A 21509-nucleotide genomic window follows, 5' to 3' on the forward strand; every position below is an offset into this window, starting at 1 on the left:
CTGAGTTTAAATATGCTTCTGTAGCGTAATGCTGAGATGTGTGAATAACTACGTCACTGTTTGTGACGGACCCCAAACCATTATGTTTTCAGCGAAGACGCCATCGAAAAAAAGGTAGATCCCATGATGGTCCTTGATTTAGGACAATCTAACGGTGGATAAGCACATTAGTGTAAGGTAGATACAATTTCCTGACAGCGTTACACTTGATATAATTGTATTTGACCCTGACGATGCTAGCTTCGTTAAAACGGCCAAAAAATAAATAATAATAATAATGATAATAATAAAATAATATTATAACATAATAATATTATTATAATATTATTGTATTAACATAGCGGGCACCTTCAAGGCCAACGTAAAGTAACAGTGCGAATTTTGCTGTTTTGGAGACTTTTAGGGATTATTGTAGAGACTTTTAGGGAATATTTCGTTTTAGTTTTTAGACATAAACATCTGTATAGACGTACGTTTCTTAAGAAGACATAGTCTACGCTTTGCGCCCAATGTTCTTTTATTTATCATAGCATCTATAGTGTACGCTGCGTCAAAAATAAGGATTTAAAAGTATCTTATTAACATCTGATTCAAAACGGTATTGAAATTTCAATTTCAATATTCAGATTGTGTCTTCCTCGTTGGCACTTAGCGATAGGTACTACACGCATATACTACTAGTAATTATAATGAAATAACTTGAACCGTTAGGCGTCAAAATTGACGAATTTTATCCGTAAGTCGTAAAAAAAGTTAACCGTAAAATTTCTCCTTTTCAAAAAAAACAAAGATAAATTAACCGTTAGCCGTAAAATCGCCAAAAACTTTAACCTTTAGTCGTGAAAGCCATCACTCCATTTATACTCTCCATCAACATGAATTCGAACTCGCGCATCTCAGTATTTCAGTGCGTTGGTCGTTTAGCAAAACAAATTTAGTGGATTGATTCAAAAAAGCATATTGAAACTTAAGTAAAATCGTACGGTTAAGAAGTCAACTGGACGCACTCTGTAAATGTTCTCTTTTGTCTTTATTGATCGGGCATGCATCTCAGGGATAGAAAGAATTGTAAGGAATACATCTCGCGGGTTCTTACATGCAATACACAGCTTGTCACAATGTTGCGAGTGACTGGGATCCACACATAACGTTGCGGTGACCTGGGAACTTGTTGCGTAAAAAACATGTCGGAATGATCGCGTAGTTCGACCATCATCCCTTTAAAGAAATGGTGAGTTTTTGCGTATTTTCTGAGTTAAGGCTTTTAAAATCATCAATATAGGGTTAATGAACCATAATCTCTCTTTAGGCGAGATTTATTGCCCAAATCATCATTCTTGGTGGTCAAGTTATCGGACGAGCGTTTGCTCAAGCCCTGCGTCAGGAGTTTCAAAGTAAGTGATGCAATAAATCTTAGACTTTAGTCGTTTAAAACGCACTTTCGTGATTGTCTGTAACTCTTTGTAGTTTTGTGTTTGTATGATTTTATAGCTGACCCTTTTTATTGCCTGTAGAAATCGTAGGGTATTTGTTTACCGGGACATATTGTAACTTGCTAACTCGTGTCAAATTAAATGAGCGTGCACGCTTAGCTATATATTACATCATTTTAACAACGTGGTAACAAACTGTATCACACTCCTCAAGATACTTGCTTTTTAAGTTTTTTATATGGAACACATTGCCCATATTTACTCGAAGTAAACTCAAATAATATTCTGTGAAACAGAAAGCACAGTCCCGTCGAGGAACTATTTGCTCTTGTCCTCAAATAGCGTGAAATATTATGACTGGGAATTCTGCGTTGAATGAGAACGTTTTTTTACTGTGATCATACTCATTATTAACATATTATATGTGGTAAACATGGGTATAATTATTGACCAAACTGGACTCCACTCAGTCCTCAGCCTTAAAAGTGGTTGATTTTGTTACATTCTGTGAACTCAGATTTCTTGAATTTTATGAGGAAAAGAGGAGAATTATAGTCATTTATAATGTTTCTACAATCTGGCTGTTGTGGTACTAGACATGAGTTTCATTTACATGTACAAGTTTTTCTTTTTGTTGTTGTGCTATTTGCTTTTATTTGCTAGGTCCTGAGGAGGAACTGTCTATGATTATTTACTTATGTATGATTTTTTTTTTTTTTTTTTTTAGGTGGAGCTGCAGCTCAGAAAGCATCAAAGGGGGCTCAAGAGGGTGCCAAAAGAGCTGCCTCAAACAGTGTTATGGGATTGACTTTAGAGGTAACTTTGTCATTTAATTCTAAATTTAACAATTGCTGGCACATATGCTGAATGTTTTCTGGAACAAAGGTAAACAAACAAACAAAAACAAGGAAAGAAATAATACACAAGAACACAGAGAGGGAATATCTGCATTTTTAATAGCTTTATTTTCAGTCTGGGTAAAAAATGGATGAAGCTGTATCAATAAACAGAACTGGTATTAAATTTCATAGGCATAGTCTGGCCCTCTGACAGGGTGCGGGAAGAATATGAAAATTATGCGCTTTATCGGAGGTGAATTGTGCGGGAGAAAAAGTCAATTGTGCGGGTAATTGTGCGGGATTGTGTAATCTTGCGTCGAACAAAATATTTCGTATCCCACTCCCTGTTAAAGTAAACACCAGGTTCTCCTCATAAATCATACCTTTTCTTATAATATCAATGTGAAATTCCTTCTGTAATGGCTAAATGACTTCTTGATTTTACTTTGAACGATTTTTATCTTATTGACTGAACTTAAAAACCTATTTTGAAACAATTCTTTGTTTGTTAAAGCGATCGAAAGAGCTAAACGAAAAGACTCGAGGAGATGGCCCCATAATTTGAGTTCGCCAGTAAAAGTTACTGTGGATGGAAGCCATGTTTTCTTATTCCATTACGATTTATGAAAGTCTTAATATCTGACAACCCATTCGTCCTGTAATTGCCAAGAATAAACATTACTTTTTTTCGCTTTGAATGAGAAAGCCACAACGCCAGTGGCCTTATTCAACAACACCTCTGATTCGTTATTTGAAAAGCATAGGCACAAACCGCCAATGAAAAATAGAGTTAGAAGTAGACTAGTGCCCAGGAAAGCGCACGCTACGGTAAGAATGCCTTGTTGTTTGAATAATGCGATCGATGAGTTGTTTGATGAAAGCATGGAAGTGCTAGAGTGTTTTTTGAAGGTAAATAGTCTGAAAATAGTCTAAAATATTCTAGAAATCTTGATACTCGACAGAAATACCCATTTTGATTGAAATTTCAAATAAAAATTTCCATTTTGTGTGGGATTTTGCGAAACTTCACGGATTGTGTGTGATTCTGCTGGTTTGACCGAATTGTTTGGTTCCCCACCCGCGCACCCTGTCAGAAGGCCTCCATAGTAAATAAATCCTAATTAAGAAAATTCCATTTGGACACAGTAAGCACATGAAGAGATCATTTTGAACTCCCTTCTATTAATGATAGGTAATCACAACATCAGGGTAATGGTGGGGGGGTGGTGGGTGGGTAATGTGGCATGAAGGAAAGGAAATGATTGTATATGGCATGTAGTGTGAACACATGATAGTATTCAGGAAGTAATGAAAAAACTTTCTATGATAAATTGTAGTCACTATAATATTTCCATGGTATTGTGAAATTTCTGAACCATCAAGTGTAAAATGTTAACTTCCAATTAACAAATGGTTAACACCGCTGTGTACACTATTGAGTTATGGATGCACCCCGGGAGGTTGCTAAGCATGAAAGAAGCGTAAGAGTAGCTCAAGGCGATAGCCGAGAGCGACTCTAGCTTCTTGAGTGCTTAGCAAACCTCCCAAGTGCATCCATAACTCAATAGTGTACGCTGTGGTGGATACCATTTGTTTTATAACATAACATTGATACATTGTAGCTAAAGAGTTCCCTTTCATTTAACAAATCTTATGCGACCAGGAAAAACAAGCGCGTGGGGAAAAATAGTCTTTGCATTTGTTCACGTCAGCAGCGTACATCCATGGGCAAATGGGGGACGCTAAATTGACCAATCAGAGTGCGTGCTTTACTTTGGTTATGTTATAATAACTTATGTTGACATGTACATGTATGCATGGTAGATTGTGTTATGGTGGAAAATGATTTCAGGTTAAAATGATTCCAAATTATGTGTAGCACAATTTGTATCTTCCTAAATTGTTTGAGGAATACAGAAGTGTACCTGAAACAAATGAAAAAGAAACCAAACTAGCTTAAAATTATTTTTATCTGCAATTCATTTTAAACTTCAACATACACGTTTATACTGCATGTTACTGTTTTGTTTAAACCGCATAAGTTGTTTAATAAAGGATGATTTAACAAGAAATGCACCTGACTTGAAGCTGTGGCCAGCTGTACACTTGGACAGAGTCACTGACTTTGTAAGAAAATGATAATTTAATTCATATATTTATTATATTGAAAATATTTGTCAACAGGAAGCTAAACAGATCCTCAATGTTCAAGATCTGAACTCTGAACTAATTACAAAGGTACAGTATATTTTGTTCACATTGCAAATTCTGAATACAATGAGGGATCTCATAGCATAAAGCTTTGCGTGTTTGATTCTGAGTGGAGATTTTTTAGATTCTACAGTAGCACTGCTCAGGCTGATTATCAGTGGGGTAGGGGGGGATGGGGATATGTTGTGTTCTTGTGCAGACGGTGAACTGTCAAGGTAAGTGTTCTTCTCTACATCCATCAAAGCTCAAATCAGTCCTACATTGCCTTGTATTACATCTATTCAAACAGTACCTGCTTTTTTTTCTTGTTAATATAAGTGATTTTCATAAGTTGAAATAATTGTAAGGAATACTGATATGCTACATTACACTGTTAATTTCATTGCATGTAAGGGCTGACCTTTTCTGATTTGTGATTTGGTTGAGGTCAATTGCCTAAACTGAGGAAGGTGGACCTATATCCTGTTGTGTAATTTGTTGTGTTCTCCAACCTGCTAAGAATGCTTTTATTCCCCTCCATTCATATTTTTCAATACAATCAATACCTCCAATCTGTAACTGCTTATTTTTGAGATCAGTGGGTGGAGTACTGGGGCACAGAATATATTTGATTTCCTTGGTTCATTGGTTGATGCAGGTGGCAAAACAAATAACATCTTTCAGTATTCAACATTTTTTTTTTACAGAATTATGATCATCTATTCAAAATCAATGAGAAGAAAGCTGGAGGATCATTCTATCTTCAATCAAAGGTAAAACTGTGCCAAAATAACAACAAAACAAAAGCAATGAAAACAAAAACAAAAAACAACAAAACAAAAACAATGAAAACAAATACAACAAAACAAAAGCAATGAAAACGAAAACACCAAAACAAAAACAATGAAAACAAAATCAACAAAACAAAACAACAAAACAATAACAACAAAACAAAAACAACAAAACAAAAACAACAAAAGCAAAAACAAAAAGACAAAAACAACAAAGCAAAAACATCAAAAAGCAAAAACAAAAAGACAAAAAATGAAAGACAAAAGAAAACTGCAAAAAAATATTCAAGCAAAAAATCATAACCAAAAACAAAAAACAATTGTTTTTTAATAACCTTGCAATTTACAGCTATATATTACTTATAACTTAGTAGTAATAAAAAAAGGAAAATTAGGACATGTAATTAAACAGGGTAAAGTTCAACATGCTGTTTTTTCTTCACCTTATAGGTATACAGAGCAAAAGAAAGACTTGATGAGGAATTGAAAATGCAGGAAAATGAAAATGACAAGCAAAAACAGAACAATAGCAGTGAATTTGATAGATGACAGTTGTTTCTAAGGAACAGCATGGCATAGTGTGGTATTGGTGCATCAGATTCTCCACACACACGAAAAAAAAGAAATGTTAATATTTTGCTGTCTGCTTTTTATACAGTGGCATGCAGTGAATGTGCAAGGAAAAACGTAGTTCTTTAAAGCACAGGGGTACTCTACTTGTACCACAAAGTTATATGCCTGTGACTGTATGCTAGAAAAAGGAAATGCCAAGATGAATTTGTGGCCATCTTTACTCACCATTGATTTACATCTTATGCTCATTACTCTTCTTTGTCGGTGTTAAAGGGAAAATTTGTGTGATGTTCAGTTATTTATCCCTGTACAGTACAGCTGTAGCTGTTCATTTGTATTCACTGGTGCCATTCTATTCTTTACTGCCTACCGGGGATGACATATTTTGTGAACTTTATGTGTTGAGAATAAATGTTGATTTCATTCTAATATGTTGCTTTTTCACAGTTGCACTTACATGTACATGCATATCACTAAATACTTAATTACTGTCAGGGTATTTTTTTTTTTTTTTGGAGATAATTTTTTTTTGTTCTTGAATATCTGGTAAACTATTAATAGATGCTTTAATTTGTGGAAAAATGAGTACACTTTTCTTGTGACGCCTTTTTTTTTAGTACCTGTATATGTGCCTATGAATTGGGAGTGATGAGATCTCTGTTTTGAAGGTGTTGTGTTCCTAAACTTTGCAACTCACCGTACCCTCTCTTTAACCCATAAGAGTGACTACAATCTTATTTCTCTTGACAATATTAGCCCTGAATCACACGTATGGTCACGAGATCACCACCTAAAGAAGCTCCTCAAGTGATATTTGGGCTGTGCGATGAGTTCGGAGACCACGTGACTGCATGTACCCTTATGGTACCCTTACAGACTGTAAAAGGCAATGAAGGTTCAGAAATCTTTACAACTAAAGCAATACCACGGATCGTAACGAGTCGTAAAACTGACTTGTCGATCCGTTCGATTCGTACGGATCGTGTAAGGTATTTACGAGTCATAGGACCCATACGAGTCGTCTATTGCATTCACGAGTCTTGAGGTCTTGCTGTGAATCTGTGAACGTCCCTAGAGAGACTTTAGTGTCTTATAGGCCATGATGGATTATGTCGACTCATACAATCCATGCGGATCTTCTCATATATAAATAATATTTCTTTGTGCTGAATGAAAAGTTTATGAACGACACATGTCTCTGCACTTTGCGCGACGCTTTCTTGAAGAACCACACGAGCAATATTATTATTCTGCGCCTTGTATACTTCCTGCGGTGCTTTTTAGCAGATCGAGGAATATTCTTGTTCTTTGTGCAATCCGCGCGGTGCATTTTAGTAGAACGAGGAATACACTTGTTGTTTATGCACTTGATGCAGTGCCTTAAGGACGAGTAATACTCTTGTTTTTTTTTTGTTTTTTTTTTTGCACTTCGCTTGGTGCTTTTTAGTAGAGCGCGAAATACACTTATTGTGTGTGCATTTCGCGCGGTACTTTTAGAACGAGAAATACTCCTGTTACGCGTACACTTCATGCGGTGCTATTTAGTCGAACGAAAAAACTCTTGATGTTTGTGCACTTGGCGTGTTGCTTTTAAAACGGGAAATAATCTTCTTGTTCGTGCACTTCTTGCAGCGCTTTTTAGTAGAACGGAGAACACTCTTGCACTTACGAGTCGCCACACCGCGTCATGGCTAGAGAGACTCGAAGTCTCTCTTGCGAGATTCACGGATCGACTGAAAAACTTTGACTTGTGAAACATCAGACGATCCGTACGGATCGTACGGATCGTTGAACCGTCCGGGCTAAAGCTTTAAAGGGATTCACGGACTTATGACTCGTGAATACATTTGACGATCCGTAAGGATCGACAAGTCAGTTTTACGAGTCGTTATGAGCCGTGGTACTGGACATGGATGGCATGAACGCACGTACAAAGTAAAAATTAATAAAGAGGTAAATGAAACCACTAATGATTGAATTTATTCAATTGAAGGATTAAATACATCGCGTAAAAAGTGTTCTCGGGGGAAATGATCAAAGGAAAGAAAAAAAAATGAATACAAGAACGAGTGTGCGAATCAAGGAATTCAGAATATTACAAATGAACTAAATATCGAGGAGGAAATGAAAAAACCATGGACTCAAGCCCAGGTAAACGAACTGGAAAGCGCTCGAATAAGAAAACGGATGAACGACGGAAAGGTGTCAGAGGGATGTCGCAAACTTTATTAATTCCTTTCAAATTGTTTGTAGTTCCATCTGCCAGTGTTTCTTTATAATTAGCAAATGGTAAACACCACAGCGTACACTATTGAGTTATGGATGCACGCGGGAGGTTGCTAAGCACGAAAGAAGCGTAAGAGTCGCTCGAGGCGATAGCCGAGCACGTTTTTGCTGCTCACAACGAAATGTTGTCTGGCGACAGCTAAGAAGACCATTATGACAGTGCATTTGAAATGTTTACTTTCTACCCGAGTGGGGGAGTATTTCTTAATAATAGGCTGGTGGGGATGTGCCTTTTGATGGCGTCGCATTTTCATTTTTGGATTGACAGCGATGGGTTTGTATTGTCAAAAGAATTGCACATTTTCGGGTTTCTTGGGGGGCTAATGAATTTCTAATAAATAGGTAAAAACGGGAAGTTTCGCGGTCAGAAAGTTGTTACGTTTGCTCAAAAGTAACTGAGATGTGGTCTATACTTGAATACAGAATATACAATAATAGGGTAGGGATGGTTTTGAAAGGCCAGTGGTATATATCCTGCAAAAATTGACACAAACCGCAACCCCCACCCACGGGGAATTTCAATCAGTGGTCGGGGCGTGAAGCAATCATTGTTGCATCACGACCGACAATCACACCCACTAAGATTGAAGGTAGCCATATGAGTAACGAGAAAAAAGCAATTTTCCAAAAAAAAATCGTGTTTTAAGGATCGTTATCTAATGATGTTTGTCAGCACGTGAAGCGACTGCAAATAACAAGGGCCCCAAGCACTTACCTAGATGCAAGTTATAAATACTGGCTCTCAAAGAGAGCCAGTATTTATTACGTCTAAAGATGTTTGTGAAATATGTCTGGGAAGGTGGATTCCGTCTACGTTTGGTGTTAAATTCATAATTACTAATCTTTCGGTTAATTTTTCTGTCTTTATATTGATGACCTTCAGCTTGAACTATGCCAAACGGGAACATTAACAGAACGTCAGTTATTATAAGAACTGAAATTTAGTGAAGGTTTTTTTTTTTTTCATATAATTACTATTTCTCTCTTTTATCAAGGACAACAGCTTACAACAATTTATTTCCCAAACAAGTGAAATAAGGTGGCTCTTAATTAAATATGACAATTTTTTTAAACGCATGCCTGAATTCTCTAATCCTTGCGGCATAAACGAAAGGATTCCAAGCTGAACTGCTGAAAGCCAAGAAAATTCCCCATAACCAGTGACGGTAGACCTGATTCTTCTCACAACGATCCTTGGTGGCTACATCTATAGACGAAAACACTACGTTTGGAAAAAATGTTATGAAAAAAATACCGATCACTATTCCTGAAGTCCAAGCGGCTTTCTTGTTTTTAAGCATTTCAGTTGCCTCAGCTGGATTAAGATAAATGACCTTCCTTTTTTGTTCATTGGCAGCTCGAAATATGAGAGCGTAACAGTACGTTATGATTGCGAAGGGCAGAACGAAAGTCAAGCCAAGGCATGTTAACCACAGAATAGACGCGGTGTGAGTGCTGTGATTAAATATCGCCGAGCACGCTAACAAGAAGGAAGAGATCCAAATTGAAAAGACTACATACCAACAACGGCCTTTGGTCACCATGTCTCCGTAGCGAATTGCGAGTGTTACTGCGATTAGTCTATCGACGCTTATGGCACACAGAGTATACGTTGATGTTGCCAAACTCTGAATCCACAAGAAGTTCTCCATCCTGTACACCACATTTCGGCCGAACCATAAGTTTTTTGTGGTTAAGGCGATATATGTCGGGTACACCAACAAGCCTACCAATGCATCAGAAGAAGCTAAAGACGCAATGAAGATATTGGAAGGTCTCGATCGCAGAGAACGCACTTTATAAATGGACAGCAGTATGATCGAGTTTCCACCGAGGGCGATCACGCCGGAGATAGCATTAAGGAATATAAATAATACACGCCAAGAGTGTGACAAATTAGGGGAATGAGAACACGAGTCAACTTCCGCCATAAGCAGCAAACCAAACTTCACGAGAAAGGCACACAAAGAGTGATTTTCGGTTTCCTTGTTCTGCTCCTGAATCGAAACCAATCTAAATAAAAAAAATAGTAGTTGACAACTTAACTTTCTATATTAGGAAACATCATACGCTCAATCGAGTCATATCTCTATGCTAATTTTGAAGATTGTTAATAATGGTATTGGGAAATGCAAAGTTGCTTATTTACTAATCACATTGAAAAACGAATCAAGTCCTTGAGCAAACATCTGTTCAAGTTACGAAAGAGACTTCGGGAACCCTCGGTCATTAATAAAAACATTACATTGTGCTCGGACGTCCACCGCGAAGCCACCACTGAGAATTTTTTTTTAAAATTTGCCAAGGTTAACGTTGCTAGATATAATTCCTTAAAAAACAAGCAAACAAACAAACAAATCGAAAGTCGACAGGTTATAAATCCAAAGGATGAGCGGAATAAACTGGACACATGTAATCTCGAAACTAAGTTCTCTCAGGAGATGCTCAGTTTTATAACCAGATTCGCTTTGTGTTAATAGCGTTAGAAATAGATGACGCAGAGATTCATACATTGCCAAAAACATGTAGTATATAACACTAAAAACATCATGTAAAGAGTTAACAAGACCAGGTAGCTCCCATGCTATACACTTTTATTTAGGAATGAATTAGTCCTGCACACGTGCATCCACTCCAGTAATGTGGCAAAGTGGTTCCCATTTTAGCTGAGGAGAGCCCTATGAGAATATAATATGAGTCCATAATAACAGATCATCCGATAAACGGTGACTCTCGCGCACCCTATAGGAGAGTCGCCTCGGGGACTAAAGCCAAACTGCTATTCATATCGTTTTTGATATCATGGAAAAAGTCTTTTGTTACTAACTTCAATTTAAAAAAAAAAAAAGAAAAAAAATTACAAATCCCAAATAAATTTAATACCTTTCATCTTGAGGAAAATGGACCTAGAATCGATGCTCTCCATCACTTTTGACATTTTAAAGAACCACTTGACTGATGCCTGACAACCCCTTCTGACAGCTGCTTTTTTTTTTTTTTTCATCTCTATGATAATATTCTGAGATGTGTTGCAGCCAAAACAAAACTCGTGTTCAGTTATTAAGGTTTTGCTCAATAAATTGGTTAGTGTTGGCTGTTGGGCAATACTCCTTTATTCAGATAGATATCGACAGGTGCTTTAGTCTAGTTGCTTAAAAACGTTTTCCTTCAAATGTGAGTAAAGGAAAAAAGAAAAAAATAATAGCTGAGTAAATGGTACATGACAGAAAAAACCTGGAGTTTTTATATAATTGCGATAAAATTTATTGGATGCGGAAAATGATTATTGCTTTTTTTTAAATTTAGTTTGGCGATAATGGCCTGTAATAAATCATCGCATTCAATATGAAGGCAATCGTCTGCCTTTCATGACATCCTGTTAAAGAAATAAAGGATAGTAAAATGAATTGTCATTTGACAGCCGAAAGAAGAGTCGGTGCTAAGGTAACGAGCAAACAGAGACGAAAAAGTTAAGGGAAATTAAGGAAAAATGACAGGAAGACAGAGGATTAAAAGGGAAATAAAAATCGAATCGAAATTTGCCAGACTCGCACGCTGAATAATTCTGGCGGGGAATTCGGCGAAAATTAATATGGTATTCGGATCTTAATTTTTGTAATCCTTTAACCTTAATGAGTGACTAGCATCTAATTTCTCCTTACAATATCGACCCCGAATAACTAATCAGGATCATGAGAAGAAAGGAATTGACCAACAAGCAGCAAAGCTCTTGATTGTTGAACAAATTGTCCATGTCAGCACCTTAGGTAATGTATAGAGTAGTATGGACCACTGACAAAACTATTGAAATAACCTCAGACATCATCCCATCGACTTACGATTTTCAAACTGAAATGAATAGCGATTTCTTTTGAGCAATTTACAAAATTTAAAAGAATTCTATTGCAGGAAAGACTAATCTTTCAATTACCGCGCGTGAGGAAGTGTAAGGGTTTCGGGGTTTTCAGAGGATCGTTCTTGAAAAATCGCTTTCATACTCAAAACAACAGTTTTTGGTACATTTTTTCGCAACGGACGGTCTTTCATCGCTCAATTTTTCCCTGTACTTTGGATACAAATTGAAGATATTCTATAACCTACAAGAGTGTTTGCGTAAAAATTACATTTTGAAAATGAGAAGGGCAAGTTTTTTAGAAATCCCGTAACGAGGTTGCCTTTAAATTGTCCTTGTATCCGACTATGTATCAGGAATGATTTCGTCGAATTCAGCCCAACGGGCGACGAGGAAAGCCTAAAATAATTTACATTGACAATTACCGATATAAGGAAAGATTCATCGATAATAGAATTATCACTTAACTGGCAATCACCGCTACTGAGATTTTACGTAATAGCACCTTGGCGAACTATTTAAGACAATTTTATGAGTTCCAGAGAACAACTTCAGCGCCACACAGCAAGAACTTAACTTCCCACACCGCCACAGCACTCCAATTTAAAAATGACGGTGATTTCGTGCTGATGTTGTTTCACCCTGTTGGCAGTTCAATCCCTTTAAATTGACATGTGTTTTTTGTTGTTCACGACGCGTGAAAACGTTTTTTACCATCTTTCGACATTTTGGGGCCACTCGCCGTTCTTGTTTTGTTGTTGTTGTTGTTGTTGTTTTTTCGGGCCTTCAAGACCTGTAAGCCCTATTTGATGTTCCCGTTTGATAATCTGCCACGCATTTAAATGTTTGTTTTTACTGGCATTGGCAAACCAAGAACATTTCGATCGTGTCTCTGAAAAAATTCGTGATCAGTTAGACGAGGCATTAAGCAGGGTTAAGTGCCTTTTACTATGTTAGGCATTTAGCTCTGGTAAATTTGCATTTTATCGTCAATTGTTTTTTATTACTGTTTATACAGGTCAGTTACTCTAATAGCTGAATGGCTGTTTACTTTCTTCTTTCTAATGATTCTCACCGGCACGTTGGCTCCTCTGTAATACGAAACAAATATCTTTTCTAGGAAAGCAAAGTTTAAAGACGTCCGATTTCAAATTATTCCTCAAAGAAAACTAAAATCTCATTGAGACCAATTGCAGTGAGTTTTCCTTTGGATAATTGCGAGTGATGAAAAATTATTCAGAGAAACAAAACCGAATTACCAGCCCCTGACCTCCCTAAGATAACAACAGCTTGAGGCAAAAGTAGTTGGCAGGATAAAAAGAAATATCCCTAAGTTACTTGAGAGTCCCCCATTTTCCCCCAAACGTTGTTTTATGAATTGAGAAACCATATTTTAACACCAGGCAGCATTGATTGAGGGAAAGGGGGAGAAATAGGAACGTTATAGAAAAAAATATCAGTAGTAGAGGTAGTCGGTAAGGATTTCATCTTTTCTTATCACAGTTGAGTTCGCATGACTTTGCCTTTCATTGTAGTTCTATTATTTTTCCGAAATAACAGAGGATCCGAAGAAAAAGGAAATAGATTATGGAACTTTGTTACTGTTTATGCACCGCACGCATTATGGCCTGTAGTGGGCAGTATTTTGTTTTTGTCTTTTGTTCTTAAATTTTAGCAAGACCAGTGGTTAATTGACCCTCCTGTAATTTTGTTATTCTTTCAACTCATTCCTGCGCAGACGGTTTTGAATACGGCACATTTTTGCTACTCCTTGAGGTCCCTTCACTAGTGTTACGAAACCAGTCTGGACATGTTCCTGACAATCGCTTCTTTCTTATGGAGTTATTTCAACAATTTACGCGCGACAATCGCGCTTTTAACTTTAGCCTCGTTTCTAGCAATACTCGATTACTCCGGGACAAATAAGCCTTCTGACAAACCAGCGATGGTCATTTTTTGATGTCTACGATAATTTACTAGGATGTGTTGCAGACGATTTTGACGGCACATTTTGGCAACTCCTTAATATCCCTTCACCAGTGTTATGTACGGTAGTGTTCACATGTTCTACAATCCCTCTGATTCTTATGGATCAATTTCAACAGTCTACAGGTAACAATCGCGCTTTTTAACTCCGTTTTAGCAAAACAACTGACGGCCCTTTTCATGTCTATGATAGTTCATTTTACTGGGCCCTGCGATATATTGCAGCCAAAACAAGGCCCGGGTTCAATTATTAAGGTTTGGCTCAGGGATTCAAATTGGTTTACAATGACTGCATTAAATATAAGCAAAACCATGCCGTAGTTAATTGCTCTATTTTTTTTTTTTTGGTCTTTCAACTTGTCCCTTCGCAAGTGTTTTCAATTCGACAAACCACTTCCCTTCACCAGTGTGACGCAACCAGCCTTAATATGGTCTACAATGGCTCTGTTTCTTATGATAATTTAGTTCAATTTCAATAAATTAGAGGAAACAATCGCGCTTTTTATCCTCGATTTAATGATACTCGATAGTAGCGTGGCAACTATTCTTTTACCGAGAATTCGGAATTATTTTGATAGCAAGATAATCCAACAGGCACGGCCCACGCCAAGTGTTATCAAAGTATCAACGTACTAATGCGAACAAGAAGTAAAAGTAGGGAGAGAGAAACGGAGGTAGAAAAAGCACGGTGTCTACCAAGTAGAATCCTTCTTTCATTTCCTTTATAGAAGAAAAAATGTCCACAAGGGAATGCTTCACGACCGACAATCACACTTACTAAGATTGAATGTAACCATGTGTATAACGAGAAAAAAGCAATTTTCCAAAAAGATTGTGTTGTAAGGATCGTTATCTATTGACGTTTGTCAGCATGTGAGGCGACTGCAAACAACAAGGACCGTAAGCACTTACCTAGGTGCAAGTTATAAATATTGGCTAACAAAGACCGGTTGTTATGTAAATACGTCTAAAGATGTCTGTGAAATGTGTCTGTGAAGGTGGATTCGGTCTGCTTTTGGTGTTAAATTCATAATTACTAATCTTTCGGTTAATTTGTCTGCCTTTATATTGATGACCTTCAGCTTAAACGATGCTAGACGGGAACATTAACAGAACGTAGTTATTTTAAGAACTGAAATTAAGTGAACGTTTTTTTTTTTTTTTTTTTTTCACATAATTACTATGTTCTCTCTTTTATCAAGGACAACAGCTTACAACAATTTATTTCCCAAACAAGTGAAGTAAGGTGGCTCTTAATTAAATATGACAATTTTTTTAAACGCATGCCTGAATTCCCTGATCCTTGCGGCATAAACGAAAGGATTCCAAGCTGAACTGCTGAAAGCCAAGAAAATTCCCCATAACCAGTGACGGTAGACCTGATTCTTCTCACAACGATCCTTGGTGGCTACATCTATAGACGAAAACACTACGTTTGGAAAAAATGTTATGAAAAAAATACCGATCACTATTCCTGAAGTCCAAGCGGCTTTCTTGTTTTTAAGCATTTCAATTGCCTCAGCCGGATTAAGATAAATGACCTTCCTTTTTTGTTCATTGGCAGCTCGAAATATGAGAGCGTAACAGTACGTTATGATTGCGAAGGGCAGAACGAAAGTCAAGCCAAGGCATGTTAACCACAGAATAGACGCGGTGTGAGTGCTGTGATTAAACATCGCCGAGCACGCTAACAAGAAGGAAGAGATCCAAATTGAAAAGACTACATACCAACAACGGCCTTTGGTCACCATGTCTCCGTAGCGAATTGCGAGTGTTACTGCGATTAGTCTATCGACGCTTATGGCACACAGAGTATACGTTGATGTTGCCAAACTCTGAATCCACAAGAAGTTCTCTATCTTGTACACCACATTTCGGCCGAACCATAAGTTTTTTGTGGTTAAGATGATGTATGTCGGGTACACCAACAAGCCTACCAAAGCATCAGAAGAAGCTAAAGACGCAATGAAGATATTGGAAGGTCTCGATCGTAGAGAACGCACTTTATAAATGGACAGCAGTATGATCGAGTTTCCACCGAGAGCGATCACGCCGGAGATAGCATTGAGGAATATAAATAACACACGCCAAGAGTGTGACAAATTAGGAGAATGAGAACACGAGTCAACTTCCGCCATAAGCAGCATCTAAACTTTACGAGAAAGGCCCACCAAGAATGACTTTCGGTTTCCTTGTTCTGCTCCTAAATCGAAACCAATCTAATTCAGAAAATTGTAGTTGACAACTTAACTTTCTATATTAGGAAACATCATCCACTCAATCGAGTCATATCTCTATGCTAATTTTGAAGACTGTCGATAATGGCCTTGGAAAATGAAAAGCTACCTGTTTAAAAATCATATTGAAGAACGAATCAAGTCCTTGTGCAAACACCTGCTCAAGTTATGAAAGAAACTTTAGGATCTCTCAGTTTTTAATAAAAACATTACATTATGCTTGGGTCCAAGAAGATAAAAAAAAAAAAAAAAATAGATGTCCAATGATTGCAAAGCCACCGCTGAGAATTTTTTTTTTAAAAGTTCCTAAGGTTGTTAGATTTTAGTCCTTAAAAAAGCAAAGAAACAAAGAAACAAATCTAAAGTCGACAGGTAGTAAATTCAAAGGACGAGCAGAATAAACTGGCACAGTTACTGCCGAAACTAAATTCTCCCAGGAGATGCTCAATTTTATAACAAGATCCACTTTGTGTTAGTAGCGTTAGAAATTAATGACGCACAGATTCATACGTTGCCAAAACCATGTAGTATTTCACAATATATATAAAACATTATATAAAGAGTTAACAAGACCGGGTCCCTCCCATGCTATACACCTTTATTTAGGAATGAATTATTCATTCACACGTGCATCCACTCTGGTAATGTGGCAAAGTGGTTCGCTTAGACCTCTTTCCACGTTATTTGAGGAGAGTCATATCGGGAATGAGTCCATAATAACAGATCATCCGACAAATACTACAACTCTTGCGCGCCCTATAGGAGAGTCGCCTCATGGACTAAAGCCAAATATCGCTTTTGACCTCCTGGGAAAAGTCTTTTGTTGCCAACTTCTATTAGAAAAAAAAAAAAAAAAAAAAAAAAGAAAAAGAACTACAAATCCCAAATGAATTTAATATCTTTCATCTTGAGGAAAATGGGCCTTGCATCGATGCTCTCCATCACTTTCGACATTTTAAAGAACCACTTGACTGATGCCTGACAACTCCTTCTGACTGACTGATGGTTTTTTTTTTTTTTTTTTTTTCATCTTTATGATAATTTTCTGAGATGTGTTGCAGCCAAAACAAAATTCGTGTTCAATTATTAAGGTTTTGCTCAATGAATTGGTTAGCGTTGGCTGTTGGCCAATACTCCTTTATTCAGATAGATATCGACAGGTGCTTTAGTCTAGTGTATGTATTGGTAATGATTTCGTCGAATTCAGCTCAATGGGCGACAAGGAAGGCGGCCTAAATTAATTTACATTGACAATACCGAAATGAGGAAAGATTCATCGATAGTAGAAATATCACTGAACTGGCGATCACCGCTACTGAGATTTTACGCAAGAGCACCATGGCGAACTATTTTAGACAATTTCGTGAGTTCCAGAGAACAACTTCAGCACCACGCAGCGTGAACTTATCTTTCACTGCCACATAACTTCAATTCAATAATGTAGGTGATTTCGTGCTGACCTTGTTTCACCATGTTGACAGTTCAATCCCTTTGAATTGACGTGTGTTTTTTGTTGTTCACGACACGTGACTATGTCTTTGACTATCTTTCGGCTTTTTGGGGCCGCTCGGCTCGCCGTGGTTGTTTTGTGTGTTTTTTTTTCGGCCCTTTACGACCTTTTAAAAGCCCTATTTGATGTTCTCGTTTGATAATCTGCTATGATGTTTGTTTTTACTAGCATTGGAAAACCAAGAACATTTCGCGTTACTGAAAAGAATCGGGATTAATTAGACGAGGGTTAAGGCAGGGTTAAGTGCCCTTTTACCATGTTAGGCATGTAGCTCTGGTGAATTTGCATTTTATTGTCAGTTGTTTTTTATTGCTGTTTATACAGGCCAGTGATTAGTTAATCTAATACCTGAATGGTTATTTACTTTCTGCTTTCGGCTTAGTCTCACCGTCTCAGCGTTGCCTACCCTGGAATACTAAACAAATTTCTTTTTTAGAAAAAGAAAATTTTAAAAACGTCCAATTTCAAATTATTCCTCGAAGAAAACTAAGATATAATTAAGATCAAGTGCAGTGGGTGTTCCTTTGGATAAGCGTGATTGATAAAAAAAAAAGAAAAAACTATTCAGAGAACCAAAACCGGATTACTCGCCCCAGACCTCATTAAAATAATAACAAAGTGAGGCAAGAGTAGTTGGCATCATGTGATAAAAAGAAATATCCCCTAAGTTACTTGAAAGCCTCTCATTTTCCCTCAAACATTGTTTTAAGAATTGAGAAACCATATTTTAACACCAGGCAGCATTGATTGAGGGAAAGGGGGAGAAATAGGAACGTTATAGAAAAAAATATCAGTAGCAGAGGTAGTCGGTAAGGATTTCATCTTTTCTTATTGCAGTTAAGTGTGCCATGACTTTGCCTTTCATTGTAGTTCTATTCTTTTTCCCCGAAGTAACAGAGGATTTGAAGAAAAAGGAAATAAATCATGGAATTACTTTTGTTACTGTTTATGCACCGCACGCATTATGGCCTGTAGTGGGTATAATTTTGTTTTTGTCTTTGCTCTTAAATTTAGCAAGACTAGTAGTTAATTGACCCTTTTTTACTTTGTTTTTCTTTCAACTTATTCCTACGCAGATGGTTTTTGATACGGTGCATTTTGGCTACTCTTTAATTTACCTTCACCAGTGTTACGAACCAGTCTAAACATGTTCTACAATCGCTTGTCACTTATGGAGTTATTTCAACAATTTACAAGCAACAATCGCGCTTTTTAACCTTGTTTTTAGCGATACTCGCTAACTCCGTGACAAATAAGCCCTCTAACAACCGATGGCCCTTTTTTATGTCTACGATAATATACTAGGACATTTGTGTTGCAGACAATTTTGAATACGGCACATTTTGGCAACTCCTTAATGTCCCTTCGCCAGTGTTATGTGTTAGCATGTTCTACAATCATCCTGTTTCTCATGGATTAATTTCAACAATTCAAAAGCAACAATCGCGCTTTTTAAACCCGTTTTAGCAATACTCGATTACTCCGCGACAACTAGGCTTTCTTAGTACTAATGGCCTTTCTTCTTGCCTCTGATAATTCATTTTCACCTTGGTTATGTTGCAGCCAGAACAATGCCCGGGTTCAATTATTAAAGTTTGGCTCAGGGACTCGAATTGGTTTGCAATGACTGTCTTAAATATAAGCAAAACCATGCTGTAGTGTAATTGCCCTACTTTAGTTGCTCTTTCAACTTGTTACTTCGCAAGTGGTTTTCAATTCGGCAAACTACCTCTCCAGCAGTGTGACGCAACCAGCCTTAATATGGTCTACATTCGCCCTGTTTCTTATGGTAATTTAGTTTAATTTCAATAAATTTCAGGCAACAATCGCACTTTTCATCCTCGATTTAGCGATATTCGATAACAGGGTGGAAACTATTCCTCACCGAGAATTCGGAATTATTTTGATAGCAAGATAATCCAACAGGCACGCCGCACGCCAAGTGTTATAAAAGTATCAGAGCACTAATGCGAACAAGAAGCAAAAGTAGGGAAAGAGAAACGGAAGTAGCAACAAACGCAGTAGCTACCAAGTAGAATCCTTCTTCGACCTCCTTCAGAGAAGAAAAAATGTCCGCTAAGGAATGTTTCTGTTGGTCTTGCAACACATTGCTACGAGCCCGGCAGCAAACTGTTTTTAAAAATGCCCATTTTGGCTGCCCCTTAACCTCTTTTTGATAGGTTTCATCACCAGTCTATACATATTTTAAAATTCTCTTGTTTCTAATGGCATGATTTCAACAATTCACAGGTAACAGTCGCCCTCTTTTAATCCGATATTCGATAATATCGTCACAACTAAGACTTTTCCAAGAATTCGGAGTTATTTTGGTTAGAGGATAAGCTAGTATGGCGCACGCTATGCATATCGTAGAATCAGGGTACTAATGCGAGAAACGAACATAACTAAGCGAAATAAAACGGGAGAAAAACGACTGACGCAGTAGCTAAAAAGTAACGCAAGATCCTTCTTCGAACTCCCTCGGAGAAGAAAAAGAGCTCGAGGTGCACAGGTGTTTTGGTTGGTCTTTAGACACATTCCTATGAAGAAAGAAGCAAACAGTTTTCGTTCATGCCATTTTTATAACCTCTTTTCTTCAGTATTGCGTCATTAACCTTAACATCTACAATTGTCCTGTTTCTAATGACATAATTTCGAGAGATTACAGACAGCAATCGCGCTCTATAACAGTGTGACAACTAACTCTTTTCCAAAAATTCGGACGTATTTTGATTAACAGGATAATCCAAAAAGCTGGGTGCAACTAATGCTAAAGAGAAACAAAACTAAACGAAAACAAAAATGGAGGAAGAAACAGACGCAGTAGCTAACAGAAAACTTAAAATACTCCTTCGATCTCCACCAGAGAGAAAAAACGGCCTCAACGAAATGTTTCCGTTGGTTTTTCAATAAATTTTTACGCAGAAAGGAGCCAACAGGTCTCAATGATAACGCTCATTTTGGTTGCCCCTTAACCTCATTCAGCTGTGTTGCGTCTCTAGTTTTAACACTTTTTTAAACCCTTTTGTTTCTAATGGCATGATTTCAACAAATTACAGAAAACAATCGCACTCCATAACCACGTGACAACTAATCCTTCTCAGAGAATTCGGAGTTATTTTGATAACAGGATAAACCACAGGTACGAGAGAGAAGAGAATTAAGCAAAAACGGGAAAAAAGAGGAAACCAAAAATGGCAGTAGCTAACAAATAACTTTTTATCCTTCTTTTGAAATTTCCTTCAGAGAAGAAAAAAAAGGTCCACAAGAGAATGTTTAGGTTTTTCCTTAAACACAATGCTATGAATTGAAGCACGAGGCAGACAGGTTTTGTTAATGCCAATTTGCGTAACATCTTTACCACTTTCCTTCAGTGTTTGACATAATTCCGAGAAAATTACAGACAACAATCGCGCTCTATAACCGTGTAGTAAATTACCCTTTTCCAAGAATTTGGACTAATTTTGATTGAGAGATTATCCAAAAAGTACGGCGCAAGTTATGCAATCAAGTCGTATCAGTGTACTTATGCGAAAGGGAAACAAAACTTGGCAAAAACAACAAAAGGAGGAAAAATTGACGAAAAAGCTGGCAAAGAACATTAACTTTAAAGTTATTTTTCGATCTCCACCAGAGATAAACTAAGTCCACAGAGAAACGTTTTTGTTAGCTATAGGTGTTCGACGCATTACTATGCAGCAAGAAACAAAAAGGTCTCAGGAATAAAGCCCATTTTTGTTGCCCCTTAACCTCATTCAGTAGTGTTACGTCACCTGTCCCAACATGTTCTTAAATCTTCTCGTTTCAAATG

The 21509-nt window shown here is 37.3% G+C and overlaps 3 protein-coding genes across 3 annotated transcripts; 1 reads left to right on the forward strand and 2 right to left on the reverse strand.

The window, feature by feature from the left end:
* Window positions 1-1125: 1125 nt before the first annotated feature.
* LOC111327371 (mitochondrial import inner membrane translocase subunit tim16) lies at window positions 1126-6255 on the forward strand. The gene is made up of 6 exons (XM_022931527.2): window positions 1126-1231; window positions 1310-1394; window positions 2161-2249; window positions 4457-4510; window positions 5170-5235; window positions 5704-6255. The coding sequence occupies exons 1-6, from the start codon at window positions 1229-1231 to the stop codon at window positions 5800-5802; spliced, it is 396 nt and encodes a 131-aa protein (XP_022787262.1). The 5' UTR covers window positions 1126-1228; the 3' UTR covers window positions 5803-6255.
* A 2477-nt stretch (window positions 6256-8732) lies between these two features.
* On the reverse strand, window positions 8733-11165 carry LOC111327346 (beta-4C adrenergic receptor). Its single transcript, XM_088733197.1, has 2 exons — window positions 10996-11165; window positions 8733-10125 (listed from the first exon to the last, which is right to left on the reverse strand). Exon 2 carries the CDS (start codon window positions 10041-10043, stop codon window positions 9159-9161), a length of 885 nt encoding a protein of 294 aa, XP_088589323.1. The 5' UTR covers window positions 10044-10125; window positions 10996-11165; the 3' UTR covers window positions 8733-9158.
* A 3992-nt stretch (window positions 11166-15157) lies between these two features.
* On the reverse strand, window positions 15158-17777 carry LOC148723781 (beta-4C adrenergic receptor-like). The gene is made up of 2 exons (XM_088733196.1): window positions 17649-17777; window positions 15158-16154 (listed from the first exon to the last, which is right to left on the reverse strand). The coding sequence occupies exon 2, from the start codon at window positions 16096-16098 to the stop codon at window positions 15205-15207; it is 894 nt and encodes a 297-aa protein (XP_088589322.1). The 5' UTR covers window positions 16099-16154; window positions 17649-17777; the 3' UTR covers window positions 15158-15204.
* Window positions 17778-21509: the final 3732 nt, after the last annotated feature.

This window comes from Stylophora pistillata, chromosome 9, assembly GCF_964205215.1.
Source record: "Stylophora pistillata chromosome 9, jaStyPist1.2, whole genome shotgun sequence".
Taxonomy (NCBI): domain Eukaryota; kingdom Metazoa; phylum Cnidaria; class Anthozoa; order Scleractinia; family Pocilloporidae; genus Stylophora; species Stylophora pistillata.